At 46.5% G+C, this 14,160-nt stretch overlaps 1 protein-coding gene across 4 annotated transcripts in view; it reads right to left on the bottom strand.

Moving 5' to 3' along the window:
- SFXN1 (sideroflexin 1) overlaps positions 1-13,581 on the bottom strand; it is a 28,283-nt gene extending 14,702 nt beyond the window's left edge. Inside the window, exons 1-4 of one of the 4 annotated variants that reach the window (XM_033927407.1) lie at positions 13,333-13,581; positions 5,091-5,167; positions 4,195-4,368; positions 2,753-2,923 (exon numbers count right to left, since the gene is read on the bottom strand). In XM_033927407.1, the coding sequence (XP_033783298.1) occupies positions 2,753-2,923; positions 4,195-4,358 (335 nt within the window). In that variant the 5' untranslated portion in view covers positions 4,359-4,368; positions 5,091-5,167; positions 13,333-13,581. Of the gene's footprint in view, positions 1-2,752; positions 2,924-4,194; positions 4,369-5,090; positions 5,168-12,999; positions 13,195-13,332 lie in introns of those variants that run through there. The other 3 variants (XM_033927408.1, XM_033927410.1, XM_033927409.1) reach the window with 3 other exon arrangements.
- Positions 13,582-14,160: the final 579 nt, after the last annotated feature.

The raw sequence follows: 14,160 nt of genomic DNA, 5'->3' as shown, positions 1-14,160 counted from the left end.
TAATACAGAATTAAAACAGGTTTCCACTATCAAAATTCTAGGCGTCTTATTAGATAATAATTTCACTTACCATGATCACATTAGTAATACTGTCAAATCATGTTTTTTTAAATTACGTCTTATTCGTTCACTTACTAAGTTCTTACATTCTAAATCCATTAATATTCTTATCCATTCTCTAATCATTTCCAAATTAGATTATTGTAATTCCCTTCTCATCAATACCACTCAAAAGGAAAAAAGAAGATTACAATTAATTCAAAACACTGCTGTTAAATTAATTTATAATGCCAAAAAACTCCCCTCTTAATAAAATCTCATTGGCTTCCTGTAAACCACCGCATTACGTTCAAAGTATTACTTCTAGTTTATAAAGCCATAAATTTTAATGAGCCACAGTTTATAAATAGATGGTTAATCCCTTACAATACTTCTCGTTCACTTCGCTCCTCTTCTTCTAACCTTCTTACGGTCCCCTCTTTAAAGGTAATTGGTACTAGGCGTAATGATATGTTTTCAGTATTTGCCCCTCAATCATGGAATCTTTTACCTCAGTATATTAGGGACTTAAAAAACTTAGCCGTATTTAAAAAAGCATTAAAAACTTTCTTCTTTAAAGATGCGTATGATTCTTAAAGTTTTTTTTTTTTTGTTCTTTTTTTTACCAAATTTAACTTCCCCTCCTATTTGTTTTTTACCATAGTTGTAACCCTCTTTTTCTTGCTAAAATATTGTAATTTCTCCCCCATTTTTCCTCACAATTCTTGTATGTACTGTGTCTAAAACTAATATTTGTTTTAATATATAAGTATTTTTGTTTGTCATTTTTTTTTTTTGTTTTAATCTATAACAAAAATCAGTTTTTATATTATCACCATTGTTTATTTTACATGTTTTATGGTTTTGTACATCGCCTAGTAATTTATAATAGGCGATTCATTAAGAATCAATAAACTTGAACTTGAACTACAGGCCCTTCCTTCCGCTGTGCAGTGTTTAAGTGCAGGACCACCTGCACTGGTTACTCTCCAACCCCTAAAAAGTTTGGTACTTGCCTAAGGTGCCAGTATGGACTCTGAACTGGGGACATCCCGCAGTCAATCCCCCTCCCAGGGATCCAAGTGTCTACGTTTATTCGTCACTTGCTATATCGTGGAATACCTAAACAGTTTACAATATTTGTAAAAAGTAAAATTATGCTGAAAAGAAACATAAAAACGATATAAAAAAAAAGATCATAATTAAAATTATTGGGGTTGACAGTCAAATGGCACTCACCGAAACAGTGTGTGTGTGGGGGTGGATGACAGGGGAGTTAATAAATATATCGAGATTGAAAATAAATGAAAAAAGGGTAAGGAGAGTACAATAGGATGGTGCACCGGGGAGGGGAAAGCCTGTTATTTTCCACACGTGGGGCTTGGAGCTGCAGAAACTCGCTTTCCTCCAGCTTCCAACGTCTTGCAAAGGTACCGGGGGGAGGGGATGGGGTTCAGGGGGGAGCCTCCATTGACAAGAGGGAATGGGCATCCCTTCTGCCAATTTTATCTCGTGAGGGGGTGGTGGGGAAGTCATGGCAGGAGGGAGTTGGCATCTCCTGACAATTTTCATTCGTGAGGGGGGGGGGGAATTTCTGGTGCCGCATTTGTCGAGGATCATTGGGGAGAGCCATCATTGATGGTGGTGGTAGTGGACTTTTTATTCTTTTTACTGGGACAGATATTTTGCACGTGTAATACATGCAAAATATCTGTGCCATTGAGAAAAAAAGAAAAAAACCCAGGCAGACCTGTTGGTAAGTTACTGACAGGTCGATTGCCAAAACCCCATGGGGGGAGGGGGGGCGCGGAAATAGCCAAGCAATGTTAGTCCATCAACCACTTGGCTACTTTACATGGGGCTTTAGCTAATTTGCATGGCCGGATCGGAAAATGGGCAATCGAGGGGGAAAACATCGGGTCGGTAAAAGCAATCATCGCTAAAGCACAGGTTTAGCGACAATCGCCGACTTTAGTGCATCTAGCCCAAAGTCCTCTTAGGCTAGGGATTCAGCTTTAAAAAAAACAAAAGCCAGGCGTCACGTCCCCTCCCAAGTGCCTACAAAAATCTGCAGCAGAATTTTTGATTTCTAACGCTGAAGGAGAACCGACACAGTGGGTACGGCCAGGACAGGAAAAGCAAATTAGAAATGACCTCGTGATTATTTCTTCAATTGGGTCCAGAGATTTTGGCCTTAGACGAACCCTTTGTGTTAAAACTGAATTCTATAAGATGCATGTTCTTTGGTCTTGACCGCTTGAAGGTTTGTCATCATCCCCCTCTCTTTATGGTGGACTAAGGGAGAAGAGGGGATGGAAGATAGGGTGGGTAGGCAGACTAGATACAAACGGAAATACGAAGGCAGATAAAGACCACATGGCCTATGAGCGAGTTTAATTCTTTCCTTATTTCTATTCTCTCTATTTAGGACATTTCTTTGAGATAACCAAGGTAATACAGTGATCTGTGTTTATCTAATGTCATTCTGATAACTTTCAGGGAAAAAACAAATGAAATTTGATCAGTGGGATCCCTCACAGATCATCCTAAGGCCAGTCCTTTGGGAATTATTCCACGGAGCCGTCTCAGAGACTTCCTTGAGCAGCTGCTTGAAAGTTAAGACAAAGGATAACTCAAAAAAAACCACACACACGCCGACAACCTCACACACTCTGCTTAATTTCACCGCTATATAAGTGCCGCCTTCACTCACCTATAAAAGGTCATCATACATCCCGTGATTGTCATGTTCATCGGCACCTGAGCAGACATTCGACCAATAAGAATCATTTTCTCACCCGTGTCGGGGTGAAACGCCGAATCATATATATACTTTGCTCTCCACAGCTCATCTTCCGTCAGACCGGGGCTCACAACTCCTTGCCTGGAAGTAAATAAAACCGCATCATTAACGCATCTGTTGGATACACCTATCAAACGCAAAATAGCATGCCGCAACTATTTACGAATCCCCCACCCATGACGCCAAAGCCAGCTTGACCAAATACATCCAGCTGCTCTGCTTCCAATTTTATCAAGCCCGAGAAATATTCCAGGGAACCGCTCCCTTTAATGGCTCCCTGACACGATGATCTATCCAGGTGTGTTTACAGTGTTTGGATGATGCTTGCAGCAGTTGCGTAGTAAGGTTAGGAAGTGCTCGGGGCAGTGGTACCCACCGTGCCCTCCTCCTCTGTGCTCTCTCTCCTTCCATACCGCCATGCTCCCCCCCCCAATACCTCTAAACCTTCACCAGCGCAAGTGGCTTTTCTCTAGCATGCTCCTTGTGCCAGCACTGGATTTCCTTCCGATGTCACTTCCTGGCTCTGTGACCCAGAAGCGATTCAGAGAGGAACCAGGCTGGCATGAGTAAAAAGTGTTCGCTCAAAGGAAAAGTACTATAACTTCCAGGCCTTTGCAAAGCTGAGATAGAGGTTTAGGAAAATGCTCCGCCATTCATAGAATTCTTACGAGCGTCGGCAGCGGCGTAGCAAAAGTGGGAAGCTCCTGGAGCAGTGGCACCTCTCACCCGCCCTTTTCTCTGCCTCCCCCACCTCCATACGCTCCTTCCCTGCCCCTCCTTCCGCGTGCGCTCCACTTCCCTTCCCCTGTAACCCCTGTAATGATCCTGGCGTTGAGCAGCAAGCCCCCAGGCTCTTCCTCTAATGTCACTTCCTAGGTGTAGGTTCAGGAAGTGACATCCCAGGAAAAGCCAACGCTGATGTGTCAACAGCTTGGGGGTTACTGCTCGCTCAAGGAACGTTATAGAGGTACAGGGGAAGGGAAGTGGCATGCACGGGGAGGGGCGCCAAAGAGGACGACACTCTTGGTTTTCTTTTTGCCAAGGTCCCCCCTCTATGGAATTTATTTCCCATTGAACTTCGTTCTGAGTTTTCTTATCTGAGGTTTTGTAAGCTGATCAAGTCCAATCTCTTTACCCGCACACTCAGCTTGGATGATTGAGATTACTGGTTTGTAATCAGGTTTTTATATGCTCCTTCGTAGCTATTTCAAAGAAATATTCTTCTTTTTTCCTTTCTTAACTGATATAGTTCTTTTCCTGTTCCCCAATTGTAAACTGCCTTAATGTTCTACCAGGGACCCCTAAATTAACATAAACATACATTGCACAAGATGTAAACTATGTTGACGAACCGATAATTGTGTACTATTTGTCTCGCGTGGTCCAACTGCTCGTTTGGTAACAGGATATTCCTGGGGTCGGTGACAGTAAAAAAGTGCTTGGCTCTTCCCACAAAAGTGCCCTGATCCCAGCGGGGCTCCTTGATGTTAATGTTTAAGGGGATCGTCACCGACATTTTCTGGACTCTGGAAAGAGAAAGATAGAGAGAGTAAAACCGTGGAACTGGATTTGCTCGCTAGAAAGAGAAAATGCAGCCTGGATTAGGGATGGCCACTTCCTCCCTCATGGGCCAAATAGCTTGCTCTGTATTGTCTGCCGCTTTGCGTCTATGGTGTTGATGGTGGGGGGGGGGGGATATGTATGTTTTAACTGGAAAACTGCTTGGTAACAGGTAGTAAATATGTAAAAAAAAAAAATAAAAATAAACCTAAAAGTTAGCCTAGCTGACACCCATCATGTCCTCTTCCCGAGTTCAAATGTGGAGTGAGCTCAAATGCACTAGAAATATTTTTTTTTTCTTTACGTTACAAAAATAAAAATCATGAATAATTATTTATAAAGCTTTCAGGGGTGGGAAGTTTTAATTGAATAACTATCCAGGCAATTGTGAATTGTATGAATTTTTTGACTGCAAATCAAAATTAATAGAAAGGAAATCAGGAAATCTTTAAAACAACAGTACATTTCATAAAATCTCACTGGGATAAGGCAATTTTTGGGGGTTGGAAGAATATATCTCTCGAGGCTGTAACCAATCTGTTCCATGTTCAATTAAAGATTCCTTAAAAAGATGACCTGAAAACAGTCACCAGTGTCTGCTTGTCAAAATCAGATTAGATGTGTAAATGACACCAGTTAATAAAAGATAACACCCTGTTCTCAGTAGAACTGTGGCACTCCATGGTACCTGTCTGGTAAAGGAAGACAACCCAGAGATGGTTCCAGTTGAGCTGTAACTCCGATTTCCTGGAGGACACCTAATATCTGCAAAAAAAAAAAGCCCACAAGTTAGGAGCAGTTTAGAAAATCATATGTACTTACCCTGGTAAACTCTTTTCCAGGAGATAGGTGAGACATTCTAGACCAGGGGTGCCCAAAAGGTCGATAGCGATTGACCAGTAGATCACAAAGGCAACGTGAATCGATCGTTCTGTTCTCCCTGCTTCCCTGACGCCAGGCCAGGCGTGTACAAGTGCTGGGCCCAGAGCCTCCCCCCACCTGTCAATTCTGACGTCGGAGAGAAAGTTCCAGGCCTGCCAATCGCTGCCTGGCCTGCCCGGAACTTCCTCTCTGACGTCAGAATTGACATTGGGGTGGAAGGCTTGTGAGCCCAGCACTTGCATGGGCTTGGCTTTTGCGGTGTCGGGGAAGCAGGCTTAAATCGGCGGCAGCAGCTTAGGGGCAGGGAGAAAGACAGACAGAAAGAAAGGGGGGCCAAGGAGGGAGGGAGAGAGAAAGAAAGAAATATTGGATTTATAGTCAGAAGAAGGAAGTGCAACCAGACTCATGAAATCACCAGACAGCAAAGGTAGGAAAAATGATTTTATTTTAAATTTAGTGATCAAAATGTGTCCGAATTTATATCTGCTGTCTATATTTTGCACGATGGCCCCCTTTTACTAAACCGTGATAGCAGTTTTTAGCGCAGGGAGCCTATGAGCATCGGGAGCAGCGTGGGGCATTCAGTGCAGTTCCCTGTGCTAAAAACCACTATCGTGGTTTAGTAAAAGGTGAGGGAGTATATTTGTCTATTTTTGTATAGTTGTTACTGAGGTGACATTGCATATTTTAAAGTCATCTGCCTTGACTCTTTAAAAAAAAAAAAATATCCCCAAATATAAATGATAATTAACATTTTCTCTGCGTACAGTGTGCTTTGTGTTTTTTAAAATTTTATTGTTGGTAGATCATTTTGACTTGGTCATTTTAAAAGTAGCTCGCAAGCCAAAAAAGTGTGGGCACCCCTGATCTAGAATGTCTCACAGATATTATGCCCACTAAAAAAAATAAAAAATGCTGTGCCATACCGGCTCTCCGTCCCCTCAATGCTGCCCCCTGATAACCCCCCCAGAACAAAAAAATAGAGGCGGGAGGGATCCCCATTCCCTCCTGCCACTGCAAACTCCTCCCCATGCTATCTGAACTGCCCCCCACACACTGCCCACTCCCTCCTGCCATTGGATGTCCCCCAACCATCTCCCGAACCGCAAATCTGGACAACAGCAGGAGGGATGAAGGGCCTTCCCCTTGCTCGTGCATCCTGGGATGCACAGGAAGCCGATTGGCTCAAACGCCAAAGGCTCCTCTCAGAACGTGATTCCAACAAACCTCCATGCAAATCATTTGCATGCAACCTCGTTGGAACATCGGTCACTGTTTCAAAACTGGCCAAAAAAAGAGCAGTCTTAACGACCGTGTTTGGTGCATCTAGCTGGAAAAGATGTTGCACTCTGTGGTAGAGAGATTCTGCAAACCAGTAGAATAACTTAAGCCACGAATCAGATATATTGGAATATGTTTCTTGTCTCTTCCAAACTAGAATACCCGACAACTAATGTCTGTAGATGCAAAAAAAACTTGCAATTCCCCAGCGGAGAGCTTGATGAGAGCAATCTAGTTGAAAAAGAAACTAATGATCCATCTCTCAAACTACAACGCTTCAAGCAAAATTATGACTGAAATGCTGCACAGGGCAAAACGCGAGATGAACCATTTTACAGATGTTGCTTCTGCAGAAACAGCTGCAGAATTGTTTCCTAAAGAGGCTCCCACTAAAACCATGAACCCAAACAGACCGATATTCAGAAGGACGTCTTAGTAAGACTCCTGCAGCCTCTTCTCACTTTCCTTTCCGACTGATCTCAGTCCCTCGGAGCCGTGCCAGCATCTCTTGCTCTCTGCCACACCTGGGAGGAGCCAATCAAGCTTTCTTTCCATCAGCACTCTCAGATGAGTTGCAGTGAGGCGGCCATTACGTCAACCTTATACAGCACAGCAAAAAAAACAACAAAAAAAAACAGCCTTGCCTTTTTCTAAGAACATAAGAGTTGCCGCTGTGGTTCATCATGCCCTGCAGTCCGCTCACGCAGCAGCCCTCTTGGTCAAAGATCACCGCCCGGAGACTAGGCCTGCTTCCTGCCTGGCTGTGTACGTACAAACAAATGCATTGCAAGTACCCTGGCCCAAACTGGAGGTCACAGCACTCTGGTCCTAGTGGGGAACTTCACAATGGCATAGCGAGGGCGCGTGGAACTCAGGGCGGTGATGCCCTTCCCTCTTAATTTTCCCAGCGCGAGCAGCATTATGAACTTGCTGCCCACATCGTGTGAGCTCTCTCCAATGTCACTTCCGAGGACCCCGAAGCGATGTCAGAGAGAGCCGACACCAACATGGGCAGCAAATTCGTGATACTGCTCACTCTGGGAAAATTAAAAGAGTTAAGGGGGGGGGGCTGGGAAGGAGCAGGAGGATTGAGAGGAGAAAGGGTGCCAGCGTCCGGGGTGACCCTCCTCCCCCTCTTACTAGCCCACTGGACCTTCAAGTCCCAATGTGCCCAGTTTCCCCCCTCCCCAAACCTGAAGCATACCTAAAAAGAAAAATAATCCCCACAGTTTCACAACTAGCAAAGGCAAACCCTCTCGTAGGAATGAGTCAGCCTTGGCTTCTTCCTTGACCTCAACTTACCCTTAGAGTCTAAGCAAGGGGTTAATGAGGGCAGATGAGATCTTTTGCCCCAGCAGTTGCCTCTATAAATTTGGTTCCGGTAAACCCCTAGCAATAAGACTACGCTACTAGCACTATGGATTACCTCAGAGGCAGCCACTACAGCCAATCGGCACCATATTTGAATAAGCGGAACATCACACTGCCAGAGCTAAGCTGGGGGTCCATGAGGAAAGCGGGAGGTAAAGGAATCAGGGTTACCAGATTTTGTTAGCTGAAATACCGGACGCATAGCCACACCCCCATACGAACCTCCATGGCGTCTGGGCAGCATGTGGAGGACCTCCGCTGCCCCGACATCGGGGGACTTCCATCATCCGGGCAAACTGACGGGTTTTAGAAGTCCCTCTGGCCTAACCCTACATAACAGGTGGGACTTCTGTACATTTTAGCTCTTCATCCAGGCTGGACCATCAGGGATTGAAGCTCTTCCTGGTGGAGAGGTCCAGAGGATAGTGGGCCTTTTCGTTTATTTTTACTGTCGCTTGCCAAAAGGACAGCTTTGTGCAATGCTTAGAACATACACTTTTCACCTTGTTTTTCATTTTGTGATGCAACAGTAGGAAAATGAGTCTACGTCCTACTAAAAGTGTGCTTTGGTTTCTTGGTTAATGAAATTCAACTTTACACAACAGAAACCTGTGAAGGGAAAAGTCCAGCAAAATTACTTTTAAGCCCAACACCGATTTCAGAAGATAACAGCTGAGGACTTTGAACGACGTGCAAAGGTTCATGGAAAACTACAGACTCGGCTATTTTTTTTTTTTGCTTCTGATAAAACCCTCCAAGTTCAATTTGCAACTGTTGCTTTGTGGACCAGCCAGTGCAGGGGCTTTTGTAGAGACGGCAACCCCAGACATCACGCAACAGCGACACCTAGGGGTATTTTCAGGATGCGCGCACACAAAAAAAACTGCCTCCATCTGGAAGAGAGGCTCTCAACCTTCCTTCTCTTGCGACACAGACAGACAACGTTCCCCTATGTGACATACTGAACACTAATTCACAGCTATAACAGAAACGCTCCTAAATGCGCTATTGACTCCTTCTTTAACACAGGTACGCTAAGCTTTTTAGCACGTTAAATATTAGCATGCGCTAAACGCTAATGCGTGCAAGTTACCCTATGGACGTGTTAGAGGTTAGCGCAAGCTAAATCCGTGCTAAACCGTTTAGCGCGCCTTTGTAAAAGAGGGCTTAAATATTTAATTGCCGACAGTGATTTAGAATGAATTCGCCCACCATTCAGTCCCGTGTCAAAAAAACGAAGGGTTCCTTTTTACGAAGGCGCGGTAGCGGTTCAACGCACGTAATAGCCAGACGTGCTAGGCGCTACCGCCTCCTCTTGAGCAGGCGGTAGTTTTTTGGCTAGCGCGGGGGTTAGCGCGTGATGAAAAGTCGCGCGCGCTGAAGCCCCAAGAGCGACACATCAGTCAGACTTAAGAACTGCCTGAACCGGATCAGATCTGGGGGGTCCATCCAGTCCGGCGATCCGCACACGCGGAGGCTCAGCCTGGCGTACCCTGGCGAATACCTTAGTCACTCGTATCCCTCAACGTGTCCTGCAAGAAGATGTGCGTCCAATTTTCCCTTAAATCCTAGAATGGTGGTTTCCTCCACCATCTCCTCCGGGAGAGAGTTCCAGGCGTTCACCACTCGCTGTGTGAAGCAGAACTTGTTACATCTCACATAAAGCAAACAAGTATCCAAATTCCACCTCAGTAACAGCAACACAGAATCCCTCCGCTGTCGGACGGTCTGAAGCAACACAAGCCTTGGTGTAACACTGTGAAAGCTACTCAGCAACTATGTAGCAAAGAGAGACACAACTCGTGCTCGAGTCCTAGCGACTTGAAGGATTGCAGATCCAAAGAGAAATGAGGTTTCGTGCTAGTCCGGAAAGGTCCTCCAGCGTCATCCCCCTGGTCGTTTTCAACGTGTCCAGCCCCCTTCGCCTGGCTCCTTCTCCACTGATCTCTCTCTTCTCTGACGGTGTGACCAAAAATAGACGGTCATAATGTCATCATTTGGGCTTCGAGAGGCATAGCTGGTGTGGTCTCTTCCAGAATCGATTTGTTAGCTCTTCCGGTGCTCCACGGCACGCCTAAAATCCTTCTCCAGCACCAAAGCTCAAACGAGTCAATCTTCTTTCTGATCTTTCTTTGGAGAGTAAGAACGTAAGTAATGCCTCTGCCGGGTCAGACCAGAGGCTCACACGGCGGCCCATCAGGTCCAGGACCTGTATAGTAATCCTCCATCTATATATCCCCTTTTCCTTCAGGAAATCATCTAATCCCCTCTTGAACCCCAAAACTGTACTCTGTCCTATCACGCCCTCTGGAAGCGCATTCCAGCTGTCCACCACCCTTTGGGTGAAGAAGAATTTCCTAGCATTGGTTCTGAATCTGTCCCCTCTCAATTTTTCCGAATGCCCTCTCGTTCTTGTAGATTTTGAAAGTTTGAAGAACCTGTCCCTCTCCACTTTCTCTAGCCCTTTGTGATTTTGTAAGTCTCTATCATATCTCCTCTAAGTCTCCTCTTCTCCAGGGAAAAGAGACCCAGTTTATCCAATCTTTCTCTTTCTCTCTCTTTCTGTCCCTCTCTACTCTCTCTATGCCCTTCTTGATCTTGTAAGTCTCTATCATGTCCCCTCTAAGTCTCCTCTTCTCCAGGGAAAAGAGTCCTAGTTTCTCCAATCTTTCTCTATCTCTCTCTTTCTCTCTCTCCCTTTCTCTCTCTATATATTTCTCTCTGTCTCCCTTTCTCTCTCTTTCTGTCCCTCTCTATTCTCTCTATGCCCTTCGTGATCTTGTAAGTCTCTATCATATCTCCTCGAAGTCTCCGCTTCTCCAGGGAAAAGAGCCCCAGTTTCTCCAATCTTCCAGTGTATGAAAGGTTTTCCATACCCTTTATCAAGCGTGTCGCTCTCTCCTGAACCCTCTCGAGTATCGCCATATCCTTCTTTAGGTACGGAGTTACCTCCTTGCCTTTGAATACTTTAAGTGCTATTCTGTGGGGTATTTCTTCCCTGCTAGTTCAAGTTTCAAGTTTCATATTTCTCTTGATTAATCGCTTAATCAAATTCTAAGCGATGAACAATTTAAAATACATTCAATGAGAGACAAAACAATACAAACTTTAAATAATAACATTGGGTAAATGACTAATACATTATTCTCATTACACAAGGTAAGATAGTTGCTTCTTTGTTTACAAAAGAGCCCAGGATTTCAATCGCCTTCGAGCTCAAAATCTTCCATGATTTTCGTCTTTTTATGTTCGGTTCTAATCCCACGTTATAACTCTCGGCTTTGACTTTTCTCAGTAGATTCAGCATATTTTCTTTGCCGCTGTTAATAAGCGTTATATCATCTAAATAGCACAGGTCTATATTTCGACCACCAACTTTGAAACTGACAACTCTTCTTCCAAGTTTGCTTTTCTGAAGATGGTTCCACCGGACAGGCTGAACAGGTAAGGTGACGAGATGCATCCTTGCCCGACGCCACGTTTTATCGGAAGCCAATCGGTGTTGCCGTATTCAGAGAGCCTACGGACAGCAAATCTGTAACATTTTCAGTTACAGCTAGAGGGAACGGTTATGGTCGAGTGGCGCACGGGAGCAGAAATAGGAACCAATGATGGGAAGTACAGAATCTAATCTAATTTTCCATTTGTGCGTCGCAAATACCTATACGGGCTCAAGCCGACAGATCAAGGAGGAAGGGGGAAAGTAGTGGGGGAAGGGGGTCCGGAGAAGATAAGATGGGGGACACAGAAACAAAGACTGTTAATTGTCAAAGAGGTGGGTTTTTCCTGATTGTAGCGTTGTTTGTCTCTGTCAAGACCTCTTGTCTCTCCAGCTTCCAGGCACAGATGGCTGTTAAGAGAAGCACAGTCATTCTGTATATATACCAATTTTTTGTGACACACCTCATACCTCTTGGGGGTCACACTGGTTGAGAACCTAGAACAGGAGTTGGCCAACTGTGGCTCGCAAGTCACATGCGGCTCTTCTGTCATGTGGCTGTGGTTCTCCAGGCCTCAACCCTTTAATCTCTCTCAACACCATGATTCCCCCCCCCAGGCCTTCTGAAGTACCTGGTGGTCCAGCAGGGGTCTTCGTGGCAGGAGCGCGGCCCTCTTGCCTTCCAAAATGGCTGCTGTGACCTCTCGTGGCACTACAGGAAATACCACGACCACCTGCAAAAGGTGACGACAGCCATGGGGAGGCAGGAGAGGGCCGCGCTCCTGCCACGAAGACCCCCGCTGGCAACGAATTCCAGAGTTTAATTACACGTTGTGCTCTTCGTGGAAGCCATGAAGTTGCAGGTCCTGTATAGTCAAAGCAACAAAAAGAAATGGCCATTGAAACCTTGTCACGCCTCTCTGGAAATGGCATTTAAAGCCTTGGAGCACACACTCCTTTGATTTGAATATGCTGTGTGCTGGTGCCTAACACAAGGCTTTACAAAGGGTTAGTTCCTGCTCAAATCCTTTTTCCGACTCCGCTTGCGCATAGACCTGAGTGCTAAAGGTGTGCTCACCCAGCGCTAGCTGTGCAAAGCCTTACAAAACTGACTGCATCGGCCCCTCAGTGTTCCCCACGGATGCCCGAGGATAGAGAGAGAGGAAGCAGTGGGTATAGGGCCATTCTGAGGGCCGAGCGGTGCGGCCACACAGGGAAGACAGGGTAGGGGGTGTAAAAAAATCATCTCCGTTGCTTGGATGCAGCGCAGTAGTCTGGGGAAGGGTGCAAGTTCTGCCCAGGAGTGCATGTTGAGGAGAGCAAGCGGATAGCCATGCTGGACCCAAAGGAAGAAGGCCAGAACTTAAGATGGAAGAATTCTATCCAATGTTTAAAAAAAAAAAAAAAAAATACTCATTAACACAGTTTTCTACATTACTTCTTTAGTGATCAATGACTCCAAAGCATCGATTATAATCTGTTTTGAAGGCAAATCAAATCGAAAGAGTTTTGCACCACACTAACATACTGTGTGCACAGAATTCCCTGCGAGCTAAGGATTTTTGCACAAGACGGTTCTTGTCGAGGCACCATCAAACCTAGTGAATGCAAGGGAATTTCCTACCCCCGAGGGCTGTGCAACTCCCAATCCGGCCAGGGCTCAGGGACATCCAAAAAGCATGCATGCCCCAATTGACAGCTGCACCAGCAAGACAGGGCGGAAAGCGCCCCCCCAGCTAAGGAAGTGCCAGGGGAGCGATGCAGGGCGCCAGGGCTCTTCCCGCAGCCATCTTTGCAGAAATGGCATCGTGTCTCGCGCGGCCGGGGCCGATCACGCTGAGCGCGAGCTCCGGAGTCCCGGGAGGGCGTCCACGTGCATGTCATTCGTCCCAGGGCGCTGCATTTCGGGGAGGGGGGGGGCATGCAATCAAAAAAGAAGGGAGCCGAGCGCGCTCACCTGCTCTCCAATCCGAACCGGCCACCTGCCCAGAAGAGCTGCTGCAAAACCGCGCGAACCCACCTGCGCTGCGACGCGAATGACGAGCCCGGGGCACCGGATTTACGCGTCTCAGTGCCTAGGCTGCAAAACGGGCATCGCGCAGTCCGGGGGGGGGGGAGGGATGTTTGCAAACCCCCCCGTCCGAAGCAGCTCAGCGTTTGCATTAACCCGGGAGGGGGCAATCGCGCTTCCCCCCCCCCCCCCCCAATATCTCCGGGATCCCAGAAGGAGGGGCGAGCCAGTGCAGCAGAGGGCGTGGCTGCGGCTCCGCTTCTTGATACGCTCCAGGTTTTCGTTAGCGCACTTACGTCCCCGTCGCGCGCGGGGCGGAGCCCCCGCAGGTCGGGGGAGGGCTGGTTCTGGAAGCGGCCCCGCCTCCGGCCTCGGATTGGCGGACTCGGCTGCTGGGACCAATCAGCGTTCGGGGGCGGGGCGTAGGGCTGCAGAGCCTGGTTTAGTGGGGGAAAAAGGCTCTTACGCACTAGAGGCCAAGTTCCCCAGTCAGAAGCGTCTGAGCCTGCGCGTAAAAAAAAAAAAAAATCAGTTCTTTATGTCCCATAATGCACTTAGGGCTGGTCAGAAATCCAGGACTGGCCCTGAATGCCAGCCTAGAACTGGGTAACTTGGCATCTTTGCAAGGCAGATGAGACATCTGGGTTTTACTTCCGTTTGCTTTCAATAGAAGTAAAACCCGGATGTCTCAATCCGTCCTCCTATTTCTGGGACCGATGTAGGCTGATGAGTGACGTGGAGGTCTGTAAATGCCATATTCAAACCCACACTGCT

This window comes from Geotrypetes seraphini, chromosome 18 (assembly GCF_902459505.1).
Source record: "Geotrypetes seraphini chromosome 18, aGeoSer1.1, whole genome shotgun sequence".
NCBI lineage: Eukaryota > Metazoa > Chordata > Amphibia > Gymnophiona > Dermophiidae > Geotrypetes > Geotrypetes seraphini.
Note: the sequence above shows the minus strand (reverse complement) of the source record. Positions and strands in the feature narration are given on the sequence as shown.